General features: G+C 48.2%; 1 protein-coding gene across 1 annotated transcript in view; it reads left to right on the top strand.

The window, feature by feature from the left end:
• The window catches only part of GCN1 (GCN1 activator of EIF2AK4), a 54,862-nt gene that overhangs the window by 1,785 nt on the left and 31,281 nt on the right, over positions 1–21,796 (top strand). Inside the window, exons 2-20 of the mRNA XM_090292633.1 lie at positions 2,843–2,945; positions 6,821–6,884; positions 7,415–7,546; positions 8,010–8,118; positions 10,973–11,071; positions 11,165–11,299; positions 12,113–12,181; positions 12,311–12,419; positions 13,020–13,094; positions 13,357–13,485; positions 14,507–14,557; positions 14,896–14,994; positions 15,225–15,398; positions 16,669–16,821; positions 18,003–18,095; positions 19,514–19,589; positions 19,731–19,890; positions 20,891–21,080; positions 21,177–21,301. Coding sequence (XP_090148759.1) covers positions 2,843–2,945; positions 6,821–6,884; positions 7,415–7,546; positions 8,010–8,118; positions 10,973–11,071; positions 11,165–11,299; positions 12,113–12,181; positions 12,311–12,419; positions 13,020–13,094; positions 13,357–13,485; positions 14,507–14,557; positions 14,896–14,994; positions 15,225–15,398; positions 16,669–16,821; positions 18,003–18,095; positions 19,514–19,589; positions 19,731–19,890; positions 20,891–21,080; positions 21,177–21,301 — 2,145 coding nt within the window. The remainder of the gene's footprint in view (positions 1–2,842; positions 2,946–6,820; positions 6,885–7,414; positions 7,547–8,009; positions 8,119–10,972; positions 11,072–11,164; positions 11,300–12,112; positions 12,182–12,310; positions 12,420–13,019; positions 13,095–13,356; positions 13,486–14,506; positions 14,558–14,895; positions 14,995–15,224; positions 15,399–16,668; positions 16,822–18,002; positions 18,096–19,513; positions 19,590–19,730; positions 19,891–20,890; positions 21,081–21,176; positions 21,302–21,796) is intronic.

The following is a 21,796-nucleotide window of genomic DNA, read 5'->3' as shown; positions in this document are numbered from 1 at the left end:
ACATTTAGGAAAGCTGAGAACCAACCCGATTTACATCATGTTTACTTGTACATTGCGGAATCTCTGAGCCCATGGAAGTTGGAGGTATCAGCTAACCTCTGGAAGTGTGGGAGAGAAGGAGGGGCTAAATTAGGAGGATTGATTGACAGCCATTTTCAGAAGCAGTCAGATTCCCAGCTTTCTCCACTTTATCAAAAGACAAAGTTTTCTCTTTCAAGAGTGTAAAACAGAGGGGTGCTGGGCGGAGGGGAGCAAAGGGGAAAAATTGGAACTATTGTAACAATATAATCAATAAAATATACTTAAAAAAAAAGTGTAAAACAGGATCACTGGGAGAACTAGTGCAGGAGGTCCAATATCCAAGGAAATCATCAAGAAAATAATTCAAGAAGCATTCCCTGAACTGAAGGATATGTTCAGACCAAAAATGCTCAGCACAGTGGATGAAAATAGACTCATAATAAAGAACATTCGGGTGAAATTTTAGAGTGTTTGACACAAAGAAGATTCTGGAAGTTGCCAGGGGGCGAGAATTGGGTCCTGTACAAGGGATCCAGAATCAGAATGGCACTGGACTTCACAACAACACTGAAAACTAGAACTCAGTGGAGAAATGTCTTCAGTCTTCTAAAGGAAATGATTTGAACCTAGAATTCTGTGTTTAGACAAACTTAATTAAATAGGAGGCTAGAACATTTTCGAACTGACAAGTACTTCATAAAATGGAGGCTGGGCTTCACCCAAACACAGGGGAGGTTACATTTTCAGGGTCCCAGCTATAGAGGATTACCTGCTAAATGGGAGCAGCTCAGAAAGCTCTTGGAGAGACTTCTGCAGAAAGATGGAATTTGGTAGGGTACCTGGTTTGCCCAAATGTCTTGAGATTTAGACAGCAAACATTCTGGGATTGAGTTACTTTTTAGAACAGATAAAACAAGGCAAACAGATGACGTGGGAAAAGGCAATTACGAACTTGAGGGTTAATTTAAAAAGCCGTACAGGATAGTAAACACAGTTTTATTAAATGGGAGTTAATACTCTGTATAATGTTAACACTGACTACTGAGCCAGCCCATTTCATGAAACAGGAATTATATAGGGAACACAGGGAGGGTATGTGGGGTGGGACTGAAGAGAAAAAAGAGCTATGGTAGAAAGTCAGTAAAATGGAGACATCACAAGTAGCAGCACAAGAAAGTTATTTAGAGATAAAGGAGGTAACTACCAGAATACTGTAAGCCAGAATTGGGGAGAGGGGTTGCCCTTGGAGAATAAGAACAGGGGACTGGTCCTTACAGCAAACCTCCCAGACTCTTGACTCTTGAATTCTATGCATGTGTGACTATAAAGCTGATTTTAAAACAATAAATCATTTACACAGAAGACAGTATTGGACATGAGTTTATTAATTACCAGTAGAATTATAGCAGGGATAGAAGTATAAGGAAAACTGCATTATTTTATTTCTCTGCACCCTTGAATCTTATTTTCCTAATAAGCCCTGTCTGAAATACACTTGAAAAGATGACGGCACCATTGTGTTAGCTACTTGGGTACCATGCCCTGCTCCATGACCTGCCCACTTTGTAGAGCATTGCTCAGGAGAATATTGAGGAACGTTTATAAACCACCCTCCTCTCTGAGTCTTAGGCTTATGTCCCTGTGGTAATTCGGTTGGGGGTTGAAAGCTAAGGACTGCTTAGCATCGGTTTATAGACCTATCGGTTTCAGGTTTAGTTTTAAAAATGCAGGTGCTATGGCTCTTAACTCCAGTTCTTTCTCAGAGTTAGTTCCTTTGTCACCGGTGAAATGCTGCCTATGTTGAAGGCTGGTTGGCAGTAGTAGCCAGCTCTGTGTTTGGGATGCTCTGTGGACATTATCTCACATGTATGTAGTCATGTGAGCCATAACAGTCATGAGGGTAGGTGCTTTTATCTGCATTGTATAGATGGAGAAACTGAAGACCAAGGAGATGATAGGATTTGAATGAGTGTCCACAGGTAGTAAGAGGCAGAGCTGGGATTCATTCTCAGCCCCTCTTCACCCTTTTGCCAGTATGTTCACGCCCCACTGTTGGCTTGCTAGGGTGATGTGCCCCTGTGGGAGGTTAATGTGTGACAATAATAAAGGGGACGTACATGGCACATAGTAGCTCCTCACTAGAATTTGCATAATTCTGCACAGATATTTTCTGTCCTGAGGTTTTTGCCTTTTGTCCTGCCTCTTTGTTCAAGTGTAAGTTACAGCGACTTGTTGGCTGTCTGGGTTAACATGTTAAGTGCCATGTCAGTCACCGGTGACTGGCACTGTACTTCCCACTCGGACCGCGTCAGTCACTGGTGACTGAGAGTATACTTTTCTAAAGTATTTAGAAAGCATTTCTAAAAGAACACAGAGTACAGATTGTGATAAATACGTACAAGAAATGCATCTGAAGATATACCTGCAGTCTCCTCGCAGCCTTACGCAGATCTCCGGCTGCCAGCTATCGGGGAAGTCGGATATGGGGGCTAAACGGGAAGGAAGACAAAACAGGCTGGGCGCTTAACGTGTTAGAGCGGTGCATCTCACCTAGGGGTGCTTTTGCCCCCCGAGAGACATTTGACAACAGGTGGAGGCAATTTGCACAGTTAGACCAGGGGCAGAGGGAGTGGAATGCTGTAACAGGTCTTGGGGTGCAGGCCAGCAGTGCTGGTGAAGCTGCGCCCCGCCACAGTTATTCGGCCGAAAGTGTCGGTGGTGTGGAGGCCGAGAAACCCTGGGCTAGAGAGCTCCTCCCTGTCACATGCATCGCTTTGTAGTCTGCCTGGTGAAACTTTCTCTGTGGGCTTGGTCTTCACAGGTTTCTGAGACACTGAAGCGCTTTGCAGGGAAGGTGACAACAGCCAGTGTGAAGGAGCGGAGAGAAATCCTCAGCGACCTTGGGAAGTGTGTTGCTGGAAAAGGTATTTATTTTCCACCCATACGGCCTAGAGATGATTCCGTTTCAAGGTGAATTGTTTTCTGTTTAGAACCATGGCCGCCTTTCTCCTCCTTGTAACAACTTCTGCCTTGACTTTCTGTATTTGCTTGGTATAGTCTGCATTGAAACAATTGGGTTGGTTTATCCATTTAGGTACCAAAGGCTTTTAACACTTTTAACCATTTTAATTGGAAACAATTATAAAAGATACCAACAACCTTTTTTTAAAAAAATTATTTGTTTGTTTGTTTTTCTTTTTAGAGAGAGAGGAAAGGAGAAAGAGAGAGAGAGAAACATCACTGTGTGGTTGCCTCTCACTCGTGCCCCCAACTGGGGACCTGACGTGCAACCTAGTCATGTGCCCTGACTGAGAATCGAACCCGCGACACTTGGCTCACAGGCCGACGCTCAATCCATTGAGCCTCAGCAGCCAGGGCTTTTTAAAAAAATTTTTAAAGATTTTATTTATTTATTTTTAGAGAGAGGAGAAAGAGAGGGAGAGAAACATCAATGTGAGGGAAACAGTGATTGGTTGCCTCTTGCACGCCCTCAACCAGGGACCGAACCCGCAACCCAGGCATGTGCCCTGACTGGGAATCCAGCCAGCAGCCTTAGGTTCACAGGCTGGTGCTCAATCCACTGAGCCACACCAGCCACGGCCCAGCAGTCTTCCTTAAGAATGTACCAGATTCAAAAACATTTTCTTTATGACTTGGGTCATCCTTTTTCCAATCGATGTTCTATGAAACTCAGCACGATGGTAACAGGTGACTGGCCAGTAAAGGATTCCAACATCAAGTGTGGGAGATGTTACATTTTTTAATGCCCACTGGGAGGTTTACAACATATTCCAGCAATGTGTTTAAATTTTATTGAGCTTTCTTTAATTTCATATTTTCCTTGAACACCCTCCACCCCTTTTGAAAACCTGTTCAGGGTCTGGGAAACACATTTTTGGAAACGCTAAACACATAGTCATTCTGATTTTGTACCGTAACTGAGGGCTCTCCCTGCCACCAGTTGGGGTGTGTAAGACTAGTTTGCCTTGGTCCAGTCGGTCCTAATTGGTTTTTGAGTTTCCTTCCGTGTGTTGTCGCAGTGCAGCGGTGTCCTCAAAGTGGGGTCCCGGGTCCAGCAGCAGCAGCATCACCTCAGAACTGGTGTGAGATACAAATTCCCAGCTCGCCCCAGAAACACCAATTCAAAAACCTTGGGTTGGCGGGGAGGGGAGCCCAGCCTCTGTGTTTTAACAAACCCTCAGGGCGATTCCTGTGTTTTCTGAAGTTCGAGAACCATGGCTGTGTAGAGTTGGGTCTCCCTTTCTGTCAGCTTTCACCTCTTGTTAGTCCAGAGCTCAGTGTCTCCCACTCTTTTGCCCAGGTTGTCATTTGCTGCTTCTGATCCGCTGTTGCCTGGTAACATACCCAAGCTTGTTAAAGTGGTGTGCCAGTGAAGTAAATTGCTGTTTGTGAGCTTCTCAGAGTCTCCCATGTCTTAATGCTTTAGTGTGTGGCTTTTATAGCACCTTCAAAAGTCTTTCTGGTCACTTTTCCTAACAGTGTTCTAGTTAGAAAAGGCTGTTGTGTGACAAGTTCCCATCTGTACACACCTTCAGAACCATGATGGGTGACTCTCCCTGCTGAATTGCTGCTGAATGCTACTACACTTTTTCCCTGTTATGGAGGAAGGAGCATGATGTGTATGGGCAAAGTTTATGAACTTCAAGATCTTTCAGGGGAGATTTTACGCTTCAATCACCCTGAAATTGTACAGCCTTTGATATGCAAGCTGATTGTGGGAAGTTAACTACCGCTGCACAAAGTCATCCTCGTCTGTTCTCAGTTTCCTGAGTCTGAGCAGGAGCCATTGCATAGTGATCATGATTCTGGCGTCTCCTTTTGTTAGGGAAGCAGGTAACCAAGTAAGCTAACCGAAGGCGGGGTGAGATATCTTCAGTCAGGCTGAGGAGCAGAAGACTTCCTCAGAGCAGGTGAACCGTAGGTGCAGTTGGGCAGCTCGGATCAGCCCAGCCTGGCCCTGAGGCCTCTCTGATGCGCCCCGCAGTCCTGCGTTCGTGTACGTGAACCCTGAGACTTACTGGTGCCTGATCTTTCCAGCCACAGGCCTCTAGTGCAGCAGTCAGCGATGAAGGGCGCGGCTCTGGGCTCTGGCCCGCTGGGGTAACCTCCTGGTGTCTGTGAGCTGTTACTGTTACTCTTCTCTGGGCTACAGCCAGCCTGTCTCTGACACTCATCACTCTTCCCTGGTCACTGAACGAGCCCCAAATCCAGTGGGTCAGAACAGCATCCTGGGCGTGGGGGAGCTGGGTGCCCGCCCCTCCTTCATTTCCCCGCCATCAGTCACGGCCCTGAAGTGTGAGGCCCTGTGCCCTTCCTGGGCTACTGCCCTCGGTGCCGCCATGCTGGTCTGTCTTACACGGCAGCTTGCGTTCCCCTCTACTCAGACCCTTCTCCTTCTCATCTGCAGGCCCAGCCTGGCTTCCGTTGTTCAGCCGAAGTTTCTCTTTCACTCGGCTGGCCTGCTTGGTTTCCGGTGTCTTGTTTTCTTTGTCTTAAAGTGGGCTCAGTCACAGTCCCCATCTCACGGGGGTTAAATGGGTTCATGTGTGGGACGTGCTTCGAGCAGGGCCCGGGACCTTGTGCGCACTGATGAAGCGTTGGGCGCTGCGGGTCCTCCTCCTGTGTCCTGCGTGGGCATCGTGCACTGTTACTCCCGCACTTCTGCTCGTGTTAACACCACGCTACATGTACCTCTCTTCCTTTCCACTTCTCCAGAGCCGCCTCATTGATTAGGCCAAGAGGCTGCATTTTTAACCCTTTGGGTACCATGCGTAATTGCTAAAATTTGTGTGAGAAATGCCAGCCTATTTTGCTGAGAAGTGCAGAGTTTATGAAAAATGTCTATAAAAACATTAACACGTCAGTATTTGAACAAGAGTAAAAATTCGAAATTTGGATCAACATGAGAAAAAGTTATATCAACATATAACCTGAGGCACAAAGAAAGAGAACAAAACATAAAATACGAATTATTCTATTGTTATTTACATTTATAGCCGCAGGAAAGAGTCACTGGGAGCGATGCTGGCACTTTTGGGAAAATTTGTCAGCGTCGCTCACAGCGATGTTGGCACTCAAAGGGTTAAAGCATTCCATGTACGGGTGTTCTTCCCTTTATCGGCCCCTCATAGTGCTTTAATTTTTGTCCTGGGTTTTAAAACTATTTATTAGAATGTATATTCGAAAGGAAAGTGCACATAGCGTAGGTGAACAGCTTACTGAATGATCACAAACTAAACACACCCGTGTAACCAGCATCCAGGTCGAAAAACAGGATAGTCTCAGCACGCTAGCACCTCCACTCGATAGCATGTTAAATTGTTTTTTAAAGATTTTGTATTTATTTTTAGAGAGGGTGGAGGGAGGGAGAAAGAGAGAGAAGCAACAATGTGTGGCTGCCTCCCACACGCCCCCAACCAAGGACCCGGCCCGCAACCCAGGCACATGCCCTGACCAGGAATCAATCCAAGACCCCTTGGCTCACAGGCTGGCACTCAGTCCACTGAGCCACACCGGTCAGGCCCAGCATGTCAAGTTTTCAGGCCATTTGTATTGCCTTAGTTTCATTCACTTAACGAATGTGCACCCGAGAGCTTTGCTGTACTTGGTGTTTTCCTAGAGTCCAATTTCGTCGTTACCTTTTCCTCTTGGGAATTCTCTTTCAAATGAACAGGGAATGTCCAGGGGGCCGAGATCGTGTGCGACAGAACGCCTGGCTCAAGCAGATGCTCGTGAAGCAGTTTTTATTGACTAGTCTCTGCGTAATCTTTGGTTTCAGATCTGCCAGAGGGAGCAGTGAAAGGGCTCTGCAGGTTATTCTGCTTGACTCTGCATCGATACAGGTGAGTCCCGGCCACAGGCCCCGAGCCCGGAGCACTCCGTGCAGACAGGTGGTGGCCGAGGGCAGTGGTTGGATCCCGGGGTTTAGAGCCTGACTGCCTGGGTCTGGTCTGGGCGGGGTCACATCCTAGCTGTTGGATCCTGGGCAAGTCACGTAAGCCTCAGTTTCCTCATCTGCAGACAGGATGATGCCGTTATTTACCTCATAGGTGGTTAGAAAGTATGAAGTGCCTGGAGGAGTGCCTGCCACGCCATGTGTGCGCCAGTCATGCGTGCAAAAGCACTTGGCCTAGTTTGAGGCCTGTAAGTGTTCCTTAAATGAAGGTGTTGTCCTTACAGCCTTAATGGCTCATTTGCCCTTATTAGCTACTTCCAGAGTTTCTGGAGGCGGTAGATTTATCTAGTTATTTCCTAATCCCGTCATCTTTGATCCTCTGGAATACAGTACAACCCGATTTTCCTGAGAAAGATCAGCGCCTCACCCCTGCCCCATGCCCTCTTGTTCACTTATCCCGTTCACTCCTCCCTTTAGAGATGCACCGTCCCGCAGGGCCCTCCACGCAGCCATCCAGCAGTTGGCTGAGGCCCAGCCAGAAGCCACTGCTAAGAACCTTCTGCACTCCCTGCAGTCTTCAGGCATTGGCTCCAAAGCAGGTGTCCCCAGGTAAGTTTTAAAGGTGGTGGCCCACAGGGGGGTTGGTGGAGTCGAACTCAGGAGAATCTGGTGCCGGTGAGCTGCATCGGGAGGGCGTGAGCATGCCTGTCCCTTTTCCCTTTGCAACTGTGATGGCACCGGCAGTCTGCCTTCGGAACGGTGGGAGGAGCCAGTGTGGCAGGAGGGGAAACCAGATGCCGCCCAGGCACTGAATGGGCCAAACCATCTTTGTGTTTTTGTTTTTGTTTTTATGGTAGTGGGTGCAAAAGGATGGTAGTTTGCCTGATGAGGCCTGCACTTTGTCCTGAATTGTCACAGATGCTTTCTGGGAGCTGGTTTCAAGTTCTCAGTTGTAGGCCAAGGGAGGGTCCTACTTACCGAGCAGGGCCCTGTGGTGATGTTTGTCCTTAAGACGGAGGCTGCTGCTCTGCACTCACCTCCTGCCTGCCCCGCCTTCTCTTCCGCTCCGCAGTAAGGGCAGCGGCTCGGCCGCGCTGCTGGCCTTGTCCTGGACCTGTCTCCTGGTGCGCGTTGTCTTTCCCTCGAGAGCCAAGCGGCAAGGGGACATCTGGAACAAACTGGTAGGTTCCTCAGGTCTCTGGAGCAGTGGTGCATGCTCAGGCACGTTCTCTGTGCAAAGTGCTCTTCTTGGTGTTGGGTGAGCAGGCCGTTGGAGTTGTCCTGAGGTGCGTGACTCCAGTGGATGGGCATGAGAGCAGCATAATAACGTGCATCTGTTTATCAGCTGTCTTCGGTATCAAGCATGGTGCTAGGCCCTGGGAGTATGGTGCTGAGCAAGGGAAATGGGGTCCCTGCCTTCATAGTGCATGTGGAAGACGTGGCAGGCTAGACGGGGGCAGGCGGCTGGAAGCAAGTAAACTGGTGAATACACTGCTGTCAGTCATTTTGGTTTCATCTGGCTAATCACTCCATTCCCAGTGTTTGGATTTCAGTGTTGAATTGGCTAATGGAATGGAATTCTTGCCAGGTGTTTGGTTCTTAAATTCTCTCCTCTTCTGTGAGTTCTCCTTCCACATTCCCTACCTTGCCTTTCACTCCCCAGAGATGGCCCAGTAGGCCAGGTCGGTGGTTCTTTTGAATGTCTAGGTAGGATTAGTGGAGGGCAAGAGGAAGGGTCTTAGGGTTTAATGGAAAGGAGTCTGAAGACCTGGGTGTGAGTCTGGTTCTTGGCCATGAGATTCGGCCAGGTACTTCTGAGCCTATTTTCTCCCTGCAAAATGGAAAAAGTACCACTCCATCCACCTTGAAGAGTTGTCATGAAGATGGGCTCAGACGTAAAAGGGCTGTAGAAACTTAGGGCCGTGCAGGTAAATGAGAAGTGGCCTCAGAAAGCCGAAGGCTGCCAGCTCGTCAGGCATATTGATGGCCTTGTTCTCGGGAGCTTACCCAGCACACTTCTGGGGACAGCCAAGCAGTGGCCGTCGGAGATGATTAAGGGGAAGAACACTCAGGTAGTGGATGTGCTGGAACTGCGCTCCCTTCAGAATGTGGGTTTTCACTTTTAACAAAAAGCCTCCTTATGAGATGGTTCATCATGGGTTCCTTCCTTGTTTTACTGCCAGTGAATTCTTATAACTGTTAACTGAGGTAAGTATGCCTGTGGGCTAGTCAGTGGGAGGGGTTAACCCCAGAAGGTTGTGTTTATGGGAACAAAAGCATCAGGAGCTTGGGCCATGTTTAGTTTTTCTGTGTCTTGAATCCTTTGCTCACCGCTGATGTCAACAAATAATAGTCGGTTTGGTTGCTCCGGTACTTGTTGAGGGCCGCCTCCGTGCCGGACGCTTGGGCAGGGAATATGGTAGAGGACCTTGCTCTCCTGAAGCTTACACTCTTGTGGAGAAGGTAGACAACAAACAGGTCCACAAATAAATGAAGAGACGTAAAATCATGTGACAGAAATGTGGGTGGAAGGAGAATGTGGTGGAGGGTGATGGTGGGAAGAAGGCTTCTCAGGGGAGGTCTTGTTTGAGCAGGGACCGGAAGGCTGAGAGAACCAACCAAGCCCAGATCAAGGTTAGAACGTTCCAGGAAGAAGGAACAGCAATGCAGTTCTGAATGCAATATCAGCAAGCTTATTATTTTAAATAAAAATTAAAGTTAAAAAGTATTTTAATTATAAAAAGGGTTCAGAGTTCAACAGGCATAGAAGGATATACTGGTTTCATTCCCAGCTCCCTTCCCTGCTACCTAGGACCTGCTATTACAAGTTCCTTTTGTGTGTAGATATAGCTCTCTATATATGATGAGATAGATTTTTTTTACACCAATGATAGCATGCTTTTTTCTTTCACTTTGTTTTTTTTCTTTAACCAGTCTTGGAATTAGTTTTAGAGTAGTACATAAAGAGTTTTTTTGTTCTGTATGACTGTTTACTAGTCCTCTGAGTGGATGTACCACAGTATGTGTATATAACTAGTCCCCTCTCAATGGGCATTTATGTTATTTATAATCTTTTGTCGTAATAAAAAACATTGCAATGAATGACTTTGTACAGATGCTGTTTTGTACACACACATGCAATTCGGCACACTTCTTAAGGACACCCTTTTTCTCAGGGTGAGCAGGTCACACTTCTCACCAGTGACCTTGAGGCACATAAAGTCTCTTTGAAGATTCAAAAAAAAAGATTTTATTTATTTATTTTTAGAGAGAGGGGTGGGAGGGAGAAAGAGAGGGAGAGAAACATCAATGTGTAGCTACCTCTCGTGCACCACCAACTGGGGACCTGTCCTGCAACCCAGGTATGTGCCCTGACTGGGAATTGAACTGGCGACCTTTTGGTTCACAGGCCGGCACTCAATCCACTGAGCCACACCAGCCAGGGCTTTTTGAAGTTTTTTAGTTGAGTACCTATTAGGTGCTTCATTCTGTATTGCGAGGAGCCCCACCCAGGCTGGGATCATCTTACTGTTTGTTCTTCCTCTTCTGTATCCAAAGTGCCTAGCACAGTACCTGCCATTTAGTTAATGTTCAGTAAGTGTTTGTGGTATTAACAGGGTGAAAGTTACCACAGATAAACAAATTTATGAAAGGGGATGAGTGTTCTTTTTCTGATAGCACTTAACCTGTTTAGAATTACATATTCATTTTTGTATTTATTCGTTTAACATCCTTTTCTCCTTCTTGACTATAAGGGTACATGAAAACAGGGACCATGTCTGTCTTGTTCTCCATGTGTTTTCATTGTTGACTCATAGTAGGTGCTCAACAAATATTAATGAAGCACTTGAGTGGTCAGATGTAATTCCACAGGGGTGGAGGGAAGAGGGTCTGGCTGGAATCGAGTGGGAGAGGCTGAGTAGACATGACCCCAGGATCTGGCTGGCCTGATGAAGGCCTTGACCAGGCTGTGAGGGCCATGCCACCTCCATTCCCATTTCACGTCCTGACCTGAGCTGCTCCTGGTCCTGGCAGGTGGAGGTGCAGTGCCTGCTCCTGCTCGAGGTGCTGGGTGGCTCCCACAAGCATGCTGTGAATGGTGCTGTGAAGAAGATCACCAAACTGTGGAAAGAGGTGACAGGAGGCAGCAGGGGCAGTGGGCATTGCTGCTTCCCTCCCACCCCGTGGTGCTGTGTGGCACACCCGCTTTACGCTTTTCCCCCCCAGAACCCTGGCCTGGTAGAACAGTACTTAGCAGCCATTCTCAGCCTCGAGCCCAACCAGAACTATGCAGGCATGCTGGGGCTGCTGGTGCAGTTCTGCACGAGCCACAAGGAGATGGACGTGGTCAGCCGGCACAAGGCAAGTGGGCTCACTGGAGGGGAGGAGGGGAACTGGTGTCCTGGCGGCCCCAGCTGCTGGTCTCATCTGGAGCTTGTTGGTTTTCTCACTCGGGACTCCAGCCTTCTGCTGTATGAAGTTTGAGCAGTTGGAAAGTTTTTGCTCCAGCCGTGGCTTGGGGTGACTCCTGCCATAGTTTGAGATGACAGTTTGCCTGTTCCCGCAGTCACGGGTTCTCCCACAGTTGAACAGCTGCCGTGTGCCAAGCACTGTGCCGGGTGTTGGGGATGCCATGGTCCCGGCCTGGCTCCCAGCATGGGGGCATGGGGGCGTGGGAGCTGTGATTCCTGTCCTGATTGCAGCTGTGATTAGCACTGCAAAGGGAAAATGCAAGAAGCCGTGATACTCTGTAACGGGAACCTTACTTAGATTATGGGCCCGGGAACACATCTCTTGTGAAGAAACTTAAGGGGTGAATAGGCTTTAGCAAGGTCAAGAGGTGAGGAATAGCATTTTGGGTAGGGAAAGCAGCCTGTGGGGTGGACGCCAGTGGGGTTGGAGTGTCTTGTTTGGGGTAGAGAGGTGTGAGATGCTGCTGGCGGGGTAACAGGCAGGCCTTGTGTGCTATGCCAAGGACTTTGGACTTGATCCCGGGAATGGGGGAAAGCTGTGGAGGGTTTTTATGTGGGGAATGGCCCCTTTGTGCTTGATGTTATAAAATTTGGGGTACTGATTTGTGTGTTTTTGGGAGACATTCCCACTAGAGGGATCTCTTAGGCCAGGAATGAGATACTTCAGAATGCCATAGTCTAACCAGATCTTTGTATTCTCTAGAATGCCCTACTGGACTTCTATGTGAAGAACATCCTGATGAGCAAAGTAAAGCCTCAGAAGTATCTATTGGTGAGTGAGAGGTGGGGCTTACTCACCTGGACAGGCTCAGACCCACTTTCAATTCTGTGATTCAGAACTGTCCTTCATTCTTGGTCTGTTCCCGTGAGGGCTGGGTGCCTGACTCCTTTCTTTTCATAGGATAACTGTGCCCCTCTGCTCCGATACATGTCCCATTCGGAGTTCAAGGACCTGATACTGCCCACCATCCAGAAGTCCTTACTGAGGAGTCCAGAGAATGTTATTGAAAGTAGGTTGCTGCCAAACTGGACAGTGGAAGGGAGACAGTGGCCTGCTGAGCAGCATCCCTGATACTTGGCAGCAGGAAGCGTTGGGGGTGGGCATGAGGGATGTGTTCACTGTTGACCTCATTGGGACTTTGCGAGAGAGATCAGTGACCCTTTCAGAACATGTTGAAAGTTATGGGCCCTCTGGCTAGAGGAACGTACAAAGTTATATCAGCTTAGAATGCTGCATACAATTTTAGAGGTTCTAAGAGCCTTCTGGAGATCATTCATGTTAAGAACCTCCGCTCCAGATAGTTTGAAGTTGGTGTGGAGGTGGCACTTGAAACCACAGGATATGAGGGTTGAGTCTCTGTCCTTTATTTTGCTAAAAACTTCAGGTGGAATGTTGGAGGGACACTTCTTTGCTGATTGGGATGGGGAAGTATACAGTTTTACAGCAGAGCTTTGGGACAAAGGTATGACCACCCATGTGACCTTTTAGAGGTGAAGAGTGGTCACAGTTCTATGTGGCTGGACAGCAGGCCTGATGGCATTTGTGGGGAATAGGGCAAAAATGAGTGTTATTTCTGAGACCGGCATGGTCAGTACTTCGTCCCCTTCAGCTATCTCCAGTCTGCTGGTATCAGTGACTCTCGACCTCAGCCAGTATGCCCTGGACATCGTGAAAGGACTGGCAAGTGAGTATCCAGACCCCTCTCCAGCCCTAGGAATGGCACCTTGGGTTTTGGTTGTACTTGTCCCAGTTATTATAGAAAATGTGGAAGGGAACAGCTCATGTTAGAAATGAGGTTTAAACCTAAATTATATCTGCATAGTTTCTTCCCTGAGATCCTTTATAGTGAGCGTTAGAGCTGGGATTGAAGGGCTTGGAACATGGGAAAGAAAGACAAAAACCTGGATGCTCAGCAGCGTCTGAGCAGCGGCCGTCCGTGTGTCCAGGTCAGCTGAGATCCAACAGTTCCCGCCTGATGGACGAGGCCGTGCTGGCGCTGCGGAACCTGGCCCGGCAGTGCAGCGACTCTGCGGCGATGGAAGCCCTGACCAGGCACCTCTTTGCTATCCTCGGAGGTGAGTGCGCCCTCGCGGCCATTGAGATGGCTGAGAGGTGGCCTCTGATGGTCGGTCCCCCTTCGCTGAGACCTGCCTGGGACCCGGCGCCCCGAGTCTGCTCGTGGCGAGGCTGCGTGGCCAGGAGGATGGGTGAGGCAGAGCGTGAATGTGTGAAGTAATGAGCACGTGCAGGGCGGTGTGGGTGGGGTGGTCTCAGTTTTGTTTTTCTAAGTATATAGATCATTGTGGAAAAAAGCTGGCGGGACCTGTACCAAAATGTTGATAATATCTTGGGAACACGGGTGATTTTAAAATGTTTTTTCTTGGTATTTTTTCTGTTCCTCAGATTTTCTGTAAGAGCATACTACATGTTTTAGTCAGGAAAGAAAAAGCTAGTAAATATTGAGTTGTTTCAAAAGTGTGTTTTGAGTTTTTTCGGTATGATGGTTCTAGCGGTGCTTAGTTGTCTAACTGAATTAGAAAGTTTTGTTAATTGTATTGTGACAGCTGTCATGTCAGCGTGCATTAAAAAAAACATCAAAATTGGTGAATTTTTGTGCAATCATTTTAATATTGAAGATGGAACAAAATACACATTTTTGGTGTAGTATGCTTTATTATTTCAAGAAAGGTAAAAATGCAACTGAAAAGCAAAAAGATTTGTGCAGTGTACGGCGAAGGTGCTGTGACTGACCGAATGTGTCAGAAGTGGTTTGCGAAGTTTCTTGGTATTATTGACACTTTGGCCAAATAATTCTCTGCTGTGGGGCTGACTTGTGCACTGGAAGATGTTTAGCAGCACCCCTGGCATATACCGACTAGAAGCCAATAGCAGGAGACAGCCAACACACTCAAAATATCAATGTGTCTTTTACAGAAAAAACTAAATGGACTTTCTGGCCAACCCAGTATTATTTTAAACCAGCTTCACAATAGAAAAGGCTACTCTGGAATCAGAAACTGTATCTTGATGCCACACCTGATACCCTTGGGAAGTGTGGCAGCTGTGAATTTGAGTCTTTGCCATCTCTCCTTTCAGGCTCGGAGGGAAAACTAACTGTTGTGGCCCATAAGATTGGCGTCCTCTCAGGTACAGAATTTTTCCACCGGCCCTGGGAAGTGTGCTAGTAGATGAAGTGTAATATACTGTTAGGTGAGGCGGGTCCTTCGTTGGATCTCAACTCCTCTGAGACATCCCAGCCTGCCTCCCAGGACTCTGCTGCCTGCCTGCTTGGCAGGTGGGCCCTCTTGAAGTCTCGTGGGAGGCCTGGCTTCTGTAAAAGGCAGGATGTCTGGTGGGGGATGGAAGGAGGATCACTAGTGGCCAGAGGAGAGGCATGGCTGCTGGCAAGGAGGGCAGCAGCAGGAAGACTGTGTTGGTGGCTTTGTGCTGAAGAAGACTTGAGCAGAGGATGTCCTGCCTTCTAGGGATTGGGAGTGTCAGTCATCACGCAGTGTCTGGGCCTTCTAGTCAAGTCCTGAATGGAACCGTGACTGAGCTGTTCATCCCATTCCTCCAGCAAGAAGGTAATTCTGTGCCATATGGTGAGGATCAGTCTGGACCCATCCTTGACCCTGGTGTTCAGAGTCAGAGCCTGCCATGCACCCCTCCTGAGGGCATGGCTGCCCGAGGCATCACTGCCCGAGGCATCACTGCTCCTGCTCCCTTGTACTCCTGCTTGCTGTCTGTGTTGCCCGCCGTGATTTGATGCAGGTCTGAGGTGTTGAACTGACTGGACTTCTGCTTCTTGTCCTAGTTCACGAAGGCACCTTGGTGCACGCCGTCTCTGTCCTGGCTCTCTGGTGTAATCGGTTCACCACGGAGGTACCCAAGAAGCTCACCGAATGGTTCAAGAAAGCCTTCAGCCTTAAAACCTCCACCTCCGCAGTGAGGCATGCCTACCTGCAGTGCATGCTGGCCTGCTTCCGAGGTGAGAGGCCTCCCGCAGAGGTGGCCCAGTTTCAGGTCATCTCACCGTTTCAGGCTTTCCCTTTCTGTCCAGCTTGTTTGTGTTATTTCTTCCTGAGCCTCTGGGAGCATCGGCTCAGTCGTCCATAAATACCAGAGCCAGCCCAATCTTCGTAATAAATTCTGGCTTCTCCCTCTTATTAGACCTTTAAAGGACAAACTTTATTCTGAGAAGACCCAGAACCAGAACCTGACACTACATTACCTGAAATCATGGAGGAATGATTCTGATAGGACTGATTTAAAAGATCCAGTTTATATAAACTGTACTCTGGACCTATTAAAAACAATCTCTGCCCTTGCTTTAGCGCTAACAGAACTGTCATTTGGGCATCTGCCTCCTTCCCTAACAGCTAGGGGAAACTTTCAAACCTGTATAGTTTGATCTCAAAATAAAAATCTCTTAATACTGATTTCCACTTCTCAAGTCTCTCTTTCTTTCTTTCTTTTTCTTTCTCTTCCTTTCCTCTCCTCTCCTTTCCTTTCTCCTTTCCTTTCCTTCTTTCCAGAGCTGCATCTAGAGAGAGGACTTTCTCCTGTACAGTCCTATACTTGTGTGTCAGTTTGCAGTTTTGCTGTATTGGTCAACCTTGATTTCAGGTTGAGTTCTAGGTAGCAGAGACTTGGTTTAGCCCAGTGTCTTCAGCTTGAGCTAGTCGCTCTATGCTTTTAAAATAAACATAAAATAAAATTTTAAAATAAACATTTCTTGTATTCAAATTTTTGACATCATCTGGATGAAGTACTTGTTTCATTATGAAAAGTTCAGGGATATCAGTTTAGTAATTAACACGGGTTTAGCTATAGTTTTAACAGGCTTCTTTTTCTTTTAAGTGGGTTTAGTTCTTAGGTCAACAGATTGGTTTTGGTTTTGCAATTTGGGTCCAGAGATTGTCTAATGTGGGGGAAGAGCCCCAGAAGTGAATTGGTAAGCTTGAGGCTGGCGCTGGCTCTCAAACTTGCCATGTGGCCTTGGGCAAATCACTTAAATCTCTCTCGGTCTGTTTCCTTACCCATCAAATGAATAGCTGTGCTATTGGATTAGTAAGGATCCTTCTGGCTCTGACCTGATGGTTGTAGAGTTTGATTTAAGTCCCAGATTCGGATTCCAGTTCTTCATGATATTTCCCAAGGTAACGGAAGGGGTCTGGTCAGCCAGTCCGACCTGGGTGGCTAGCTCCTTTCTCAAGTAACTTGCCACTCCCAAGGATCGGGGTGTTCTCTCTCCACAGGTGACACGTTGTTGCAGGTCCTGGACCTGCTGCCCTTGCTCATGCAGACAGTGGAGAAGGCAGCCTCCCAAAGCACTCAGGTCCCCACAGTCACTGAAGGGGTCGCCGCAGCCTTGCTGCTATTGAAGCTCTCAGTGGCTGATGCCCAGGCCGGTAAGAGCCAGGAGATGTCCAGAGAGATAGCAGACAAGGGCCTCTTTCAGAGTCCCTGGGAGGAGTGCCTTGATGGTGGGGATTTTACAGGGTCGGCTTGCCTACTTACTACATCGGGGCAGCCTCGGTCCCTGTCCTCCTTCACCCTGTTGCTCCCGTGCCCTGGGATGGAGGCTTGTAGATAATGTCTAGGCTGACCTGTGTTTGGTAGTGGGACTTTTGAAAAATTGGTTATACGTTTATAGGGTGTAACATGAAAAGCTTCCCTTTAGCCAGCCAGTCTTCCAGCCACCAAGTTCCCCTCCCTGGACAGTAGTGCCAGTTTCATCTCCAGAGATGGTCAGTGTGTCATCAGTCAAACACACTGGGTACATACTATATACTTTGGCATGTTATGTACTGAACATAACTTGGAAAAGGTTCTAAATGAGTACCACAAAAAGATCCTTCTCGTTCTTTTTTGTGGCTACATGGTATTCAATGCTTTCTTTAGTGCCCTTTCCCCTCTGCACTTGGCCATACCTGAACTTATTCCTGCGGTTAGAAGTGGAGTTCAGCTCTTTTCATATAGTACCGCGTACCATCTGTGTATATGCCAAGGCCCTGGCTGCCTGGGAGGCATGACCTAGCTTCAGCGAGTTTCAGGCTGTTTTAGTGGGAGAGAGGAGGTGCAAAAATATATCTGTAATTTAAGGCAAAATGTGGCATTAGTGCAGTTTTGAAGGAGGGATTGCTTTTAGTTTAGGGGCTGGGTATGAAGAAAGGCTTCATAAAAGAGGGAGCATTTGAACTAGGCCCTGGAGGCTAGGAAGGATTTCGCCAGCTGGAAGGGGGCGGCGCCCTGTGGGTTCAGACCAGCCCCAGTCGGGGAAGGGTAGGGAAAGCACTGTGTCTGAACCTCAAGTCTTTCAGCCTGGGGCTGGACTAGGTGGGGGTTCAGATGGGAAGTGGCTCACTTGGCTCCTGTGGGCGGCAGGGAGCCACTGAAGGTTTTCCTGTGGGTGATGATACCAGAAGGATTGGTCAGTTCTCAGGCTGGGGAGGACAGACAGCCTAGCAGTGACCTGTCCCTTCAGGAGAGGGTCTGTCAGCAAAGCCAGCCCCACAGCTTCAGGAGGGAGGGGACCAGCCCTGGTGGATGTGGTGAGTTGTGTCATGGGGTGACCTTTTGTTTCCTGCAGAGGCCAAGCTGAGCAGTTTCTGGCAAATGATTGTGGATGAGAAGAAGCAGATTTTCACTTCTGAGAAGTTCCTGCTCCTGGCTTCAGAGGATGGTGAGTTACTGCCCCTCAGTTGAACTCAAGGTTAGGACTGAATCTCGCTGGAGAGTCTTCAGAGAAGACTTCCCTGCCTGCCTGTTGTTTTGACCAGGCAGCTTTGCAAAATCCTGGGCCAGAGTTATGAGAAGGGTAGGGAACTGGGGGGAGGCGGGAGAGTCGTGGAGACAGTGCAGTGTTGGCTGTGGAGCTGTGGTGTTAGATGTAATTATAGGTGATCGGGCAATGGGCGCTGTCTCAGATTTTCTTGTATTGATACTAAGAAGCAGCTGAGAAGCTCTCCTCCTCCAGGAGACACAAAAACTACTGGTTTCTGTCAGAGAGGGAACAGTTGATCTTTTAAATGTATGTTTAAAATTTTGGGTTGCCTTTGGGATGTTTGCCATTAATTGGTGATTTGAAAATTCTTTTGACCCATAAATTACAACATCCTATTATTGAGTTACAACTGTTAGGCACATCTTGATTTAAAATAAATAGTTTCGTATAGGAAATACACTCATGTAATTCAAAAACAAAAGATTCAAGAGGATCTACACTGAAAATTATACCCCTGCTTTGCTCTCTGGCCACGCAGTTTTCTGTCCATAGAGAGAACCAATTTTATTAGCTTCTGTGCATCCTTGATATTTTATTTCTAGTCCAGTAAATATCTTTTATGTGTTAGTGCTCTACCTTTTTTACACAAGTGGTAGCTTGCCTGCTATATGCAACGTGCTGTCTACATTTGGTAGTCACTCTGTGTCAGCATTAGTGAATGTCTTCATTATTTTTAGAAGTACATAGTAATTTTTAATTAATTAAAAGAAAGTGTATACTTTTCCTTATTGCACACACACGTGTTCATAGTAAGCAAAAAGAAGGACATTCTAACGAGCTTTTTCAGCCCACATTCAGTGATAATCACACTTATATTCGGGTGTTCATTTTCCAGTTCTTTCTGGATGTGTTCTCTTATTTTTATTATTTATTTATTTTTTAAAAATGTGTTTTTTTCAATTGATCTGAGGTGTGGGGGAGGAGAGAAACATCAATTTGTTGCTCCACCTTATGCACTCATTGGTTGATTCTTGTATGTGCCCTGACCAGGGATTGAACCCACAGCCTTGGCATATTGTAATGATGCTCTAACCAAATGCGCTACCTGGCCAGGGCTCTATTTAAAAAAAAATACTTATTAATTTTTTTAGAGGGAAGGGAAGGGAGGGAGAAAGAGAGGGAGAGAAACACTGATGGGCTGCCCTCTGTATGTGCCCAGACTAAGGATCAAACCTGTAACCTATCAATGTACCCTGATCAGGAATCGAACCTATGACCTTTTGGTTTGTGCGATGACGCCCAACCAACTACGCCACACTGGCCAGGGCTGCGTTCTCTATTTTAAAAACACTTCTGCTGTTTCTCTCCCCTTCCAGCCCTGTGTACCATGTTGCATTTGACAGAGAGACTTTTCCTTGACCACCCGGACAGACTCTCCGGCAGCAAAGTCCAGTATGTGAGACTCGCTTACCTTTCCTCTTGGGCCAGAGGAGGCAAACCTGGCAGGAGCCTGAGAAGTGGGGGTGGGAAGGCTGGCTGTGGAGAACCTTATGCCTGGCATTCCACCAGGACAGTCTGTCCCTGTCCTTGCAGGCAGTATCACCGGGCTCTGGTGGCGGTGCTCCTGAGCCGCACCTGGCATGTGCGCAGGCAGGCCCAGCAGACGGTTCGGAAGCTGCTCTCCGCTCTTGGGGGCTTTAACCTGGCGTACGGACTCCTGGAGGAGCTGAAGACTGTCCTCGGTTCTCACAAGGTGCGGGCGCTGGGGCTCCAAGCTGGGGCTCTCAGACCTTCCCCACCAGTGCTGCTGATGCCGTGGGTTTTGGATGGGCTGCTGCTGTGCTGCTCTTGCTCATTCACTCAGAATCTGTGATTCCGGATCTTCTCTCCGGCCCGTAAGCTCCAGTAGCACCTTGTTCGTATATAGTTGACTCTTGAACAGGACGGGCATTAGGGGCACTGATCTCTCACAGCTGACAATTCAGGTGTAACTCCGGCCGCCCTGTGCACATGTGGATCGCTGTATGTGGAGCTCGTTGACCCTTGAACAGCCGAACGGTGTGGTTTGAACTGTGTGTGTCAGTCACACTGGGTCCAGTTGCAACCTCGTATTGCTCAAGGGTCACCTCTAATTCCTTTTCCTTTCCGAAGACTTTCTTTCCATGCCCTTTAATATGTAGCTCAACCTTTTTATCCCTGAGTAATTGAATAACACTTAATATTTTTAAAATACTTTATAATTTTTAAAGCATATTCTACCTGTTCTCCCTTTTGATTTTTCAGTGTCTTTAAAAGGCAGATGGGCTTACTGCCTTTTTTAGATGAGTTGTCCAGGGTTCCAGGAGCTGCAACGATGGGCGTAGCGCCTTTCAGCTGTTGGGTGGCAGAACTGGGAGTTGACCCCAAAGACCTAACTCCTCCTTCAGTGGTCTTTGTGCCCTGCTTCCCTCCCCCCATGAGCCTGCTTGAGGATGTGGGACCGTGACAGATTTGTGGTCTCGGACTGGGTCTCCTGGACCAGTTTCTGTTGCCTTCTTCCCCCACCCCTGAGCTTTTTAGGTATGAAGTCATGGGTGCTTCCTCCTTCCGGGCATGTCTCATAGCCTGCAGGTCCCAGTGTAGGGAGCTGGGCATCAGTCTCCCCTCCAGCATGGACCCCTGAGAACAGCATGAGTGGGAGGCAGCTGTGTTCCTGTGCGCCAGGCCTGTACAGGGCTCTGAGCAGTGGGGGCTCATGTGTTGCCTTCATGCAGGTGCTGCCCTTAGAGGCTCTGGTGACTGATGCTGGGGAGGTGACTGAGGCAGGCAAGGCCTACGTGCCTCCACGGGTCCTTCAGGAGGCTCTGTGCATCATTTCCGGTGTGCCAGGGCTGGAGGGTGATGTCACCAATACTGAGCAGCTGGCCCAGGAGATGCTGATCATCTCCCACCACCCATCCTTAGGTCTGTGGCTGGCATGGGTTTGGGAGGATCCTGGCTCTCCTGGGCAGGGGTGAGTGGACCCAGCAGAAGGCCTCAAGTTTCTCTCCTGTGCTTCAGTGGCAGTGCAGTCTGGACTCTGGCCTACACTTCTGGCTAGGATGAAGATTGATCCCGAAGTTTTCATCACCAGGCACCTGGATCAAATCATTCCCAGGATCACCACACAGAGTCCCCTGAACCAGGTGATTGGCGCATGAGCTGGTTGTGGCCTCAGGTCAGAGTGTAGGAATGCAAATTCAAAGAAGTGGGTGAAGTTGTGATAAAATGTGGGTTTGGACCCTTGGGTGGCCAGTGACAGAACATGCAAACCGGATCGAGCACAAAAGGCAATGTACTGCCTCATTTAGCTGCTAAGTCCTAGGCTCTGGCTGGATAGGAACTCTGATGTCGTCCTCAGCACACTGCTGGCGATGCCTCCTTTACTCTCTGTGTGTCTCTTCCATTTGGGTCTCTGCTTTCCATGAGTGGCCTCCATTCTCCAGCTGCCCTTTTGGGTAGCAGGACAGCTGATAAGAGTTCCAGGCTTAGTTTGTCCCCCATTAGCTGCAGTGGACAGAGCTTTCGTTTTCCAGTAGTTTCAACTGGCCTGGGGTCTCACTACCCCACTGGACCTGACTTGGGTCCTGGGCTCATCCCTGGGCTGGTCCTTCTGGTCTGGGTTACGTGCTCACCCCTGA

Source organism: Furipterus horrens, unplaced genomic scaffold, assembly GCF_987537825.1.
Source record: "Furipterus horrens unplaced genomic scaffold, mFurHor1.1.pri manual_scaffold_11, whole genome shotgun sequence".
NCBI classification, from domain to species: domain Eukaryota; kingdom Metazoa; phylum Chordata; class Mammalia; order Chiroptera; family Furipteridae; genus Furipterus; species Furipterus horrens.
This window is presented reverse-complemented; position numbering and strand designations above follow the sequence as displayed.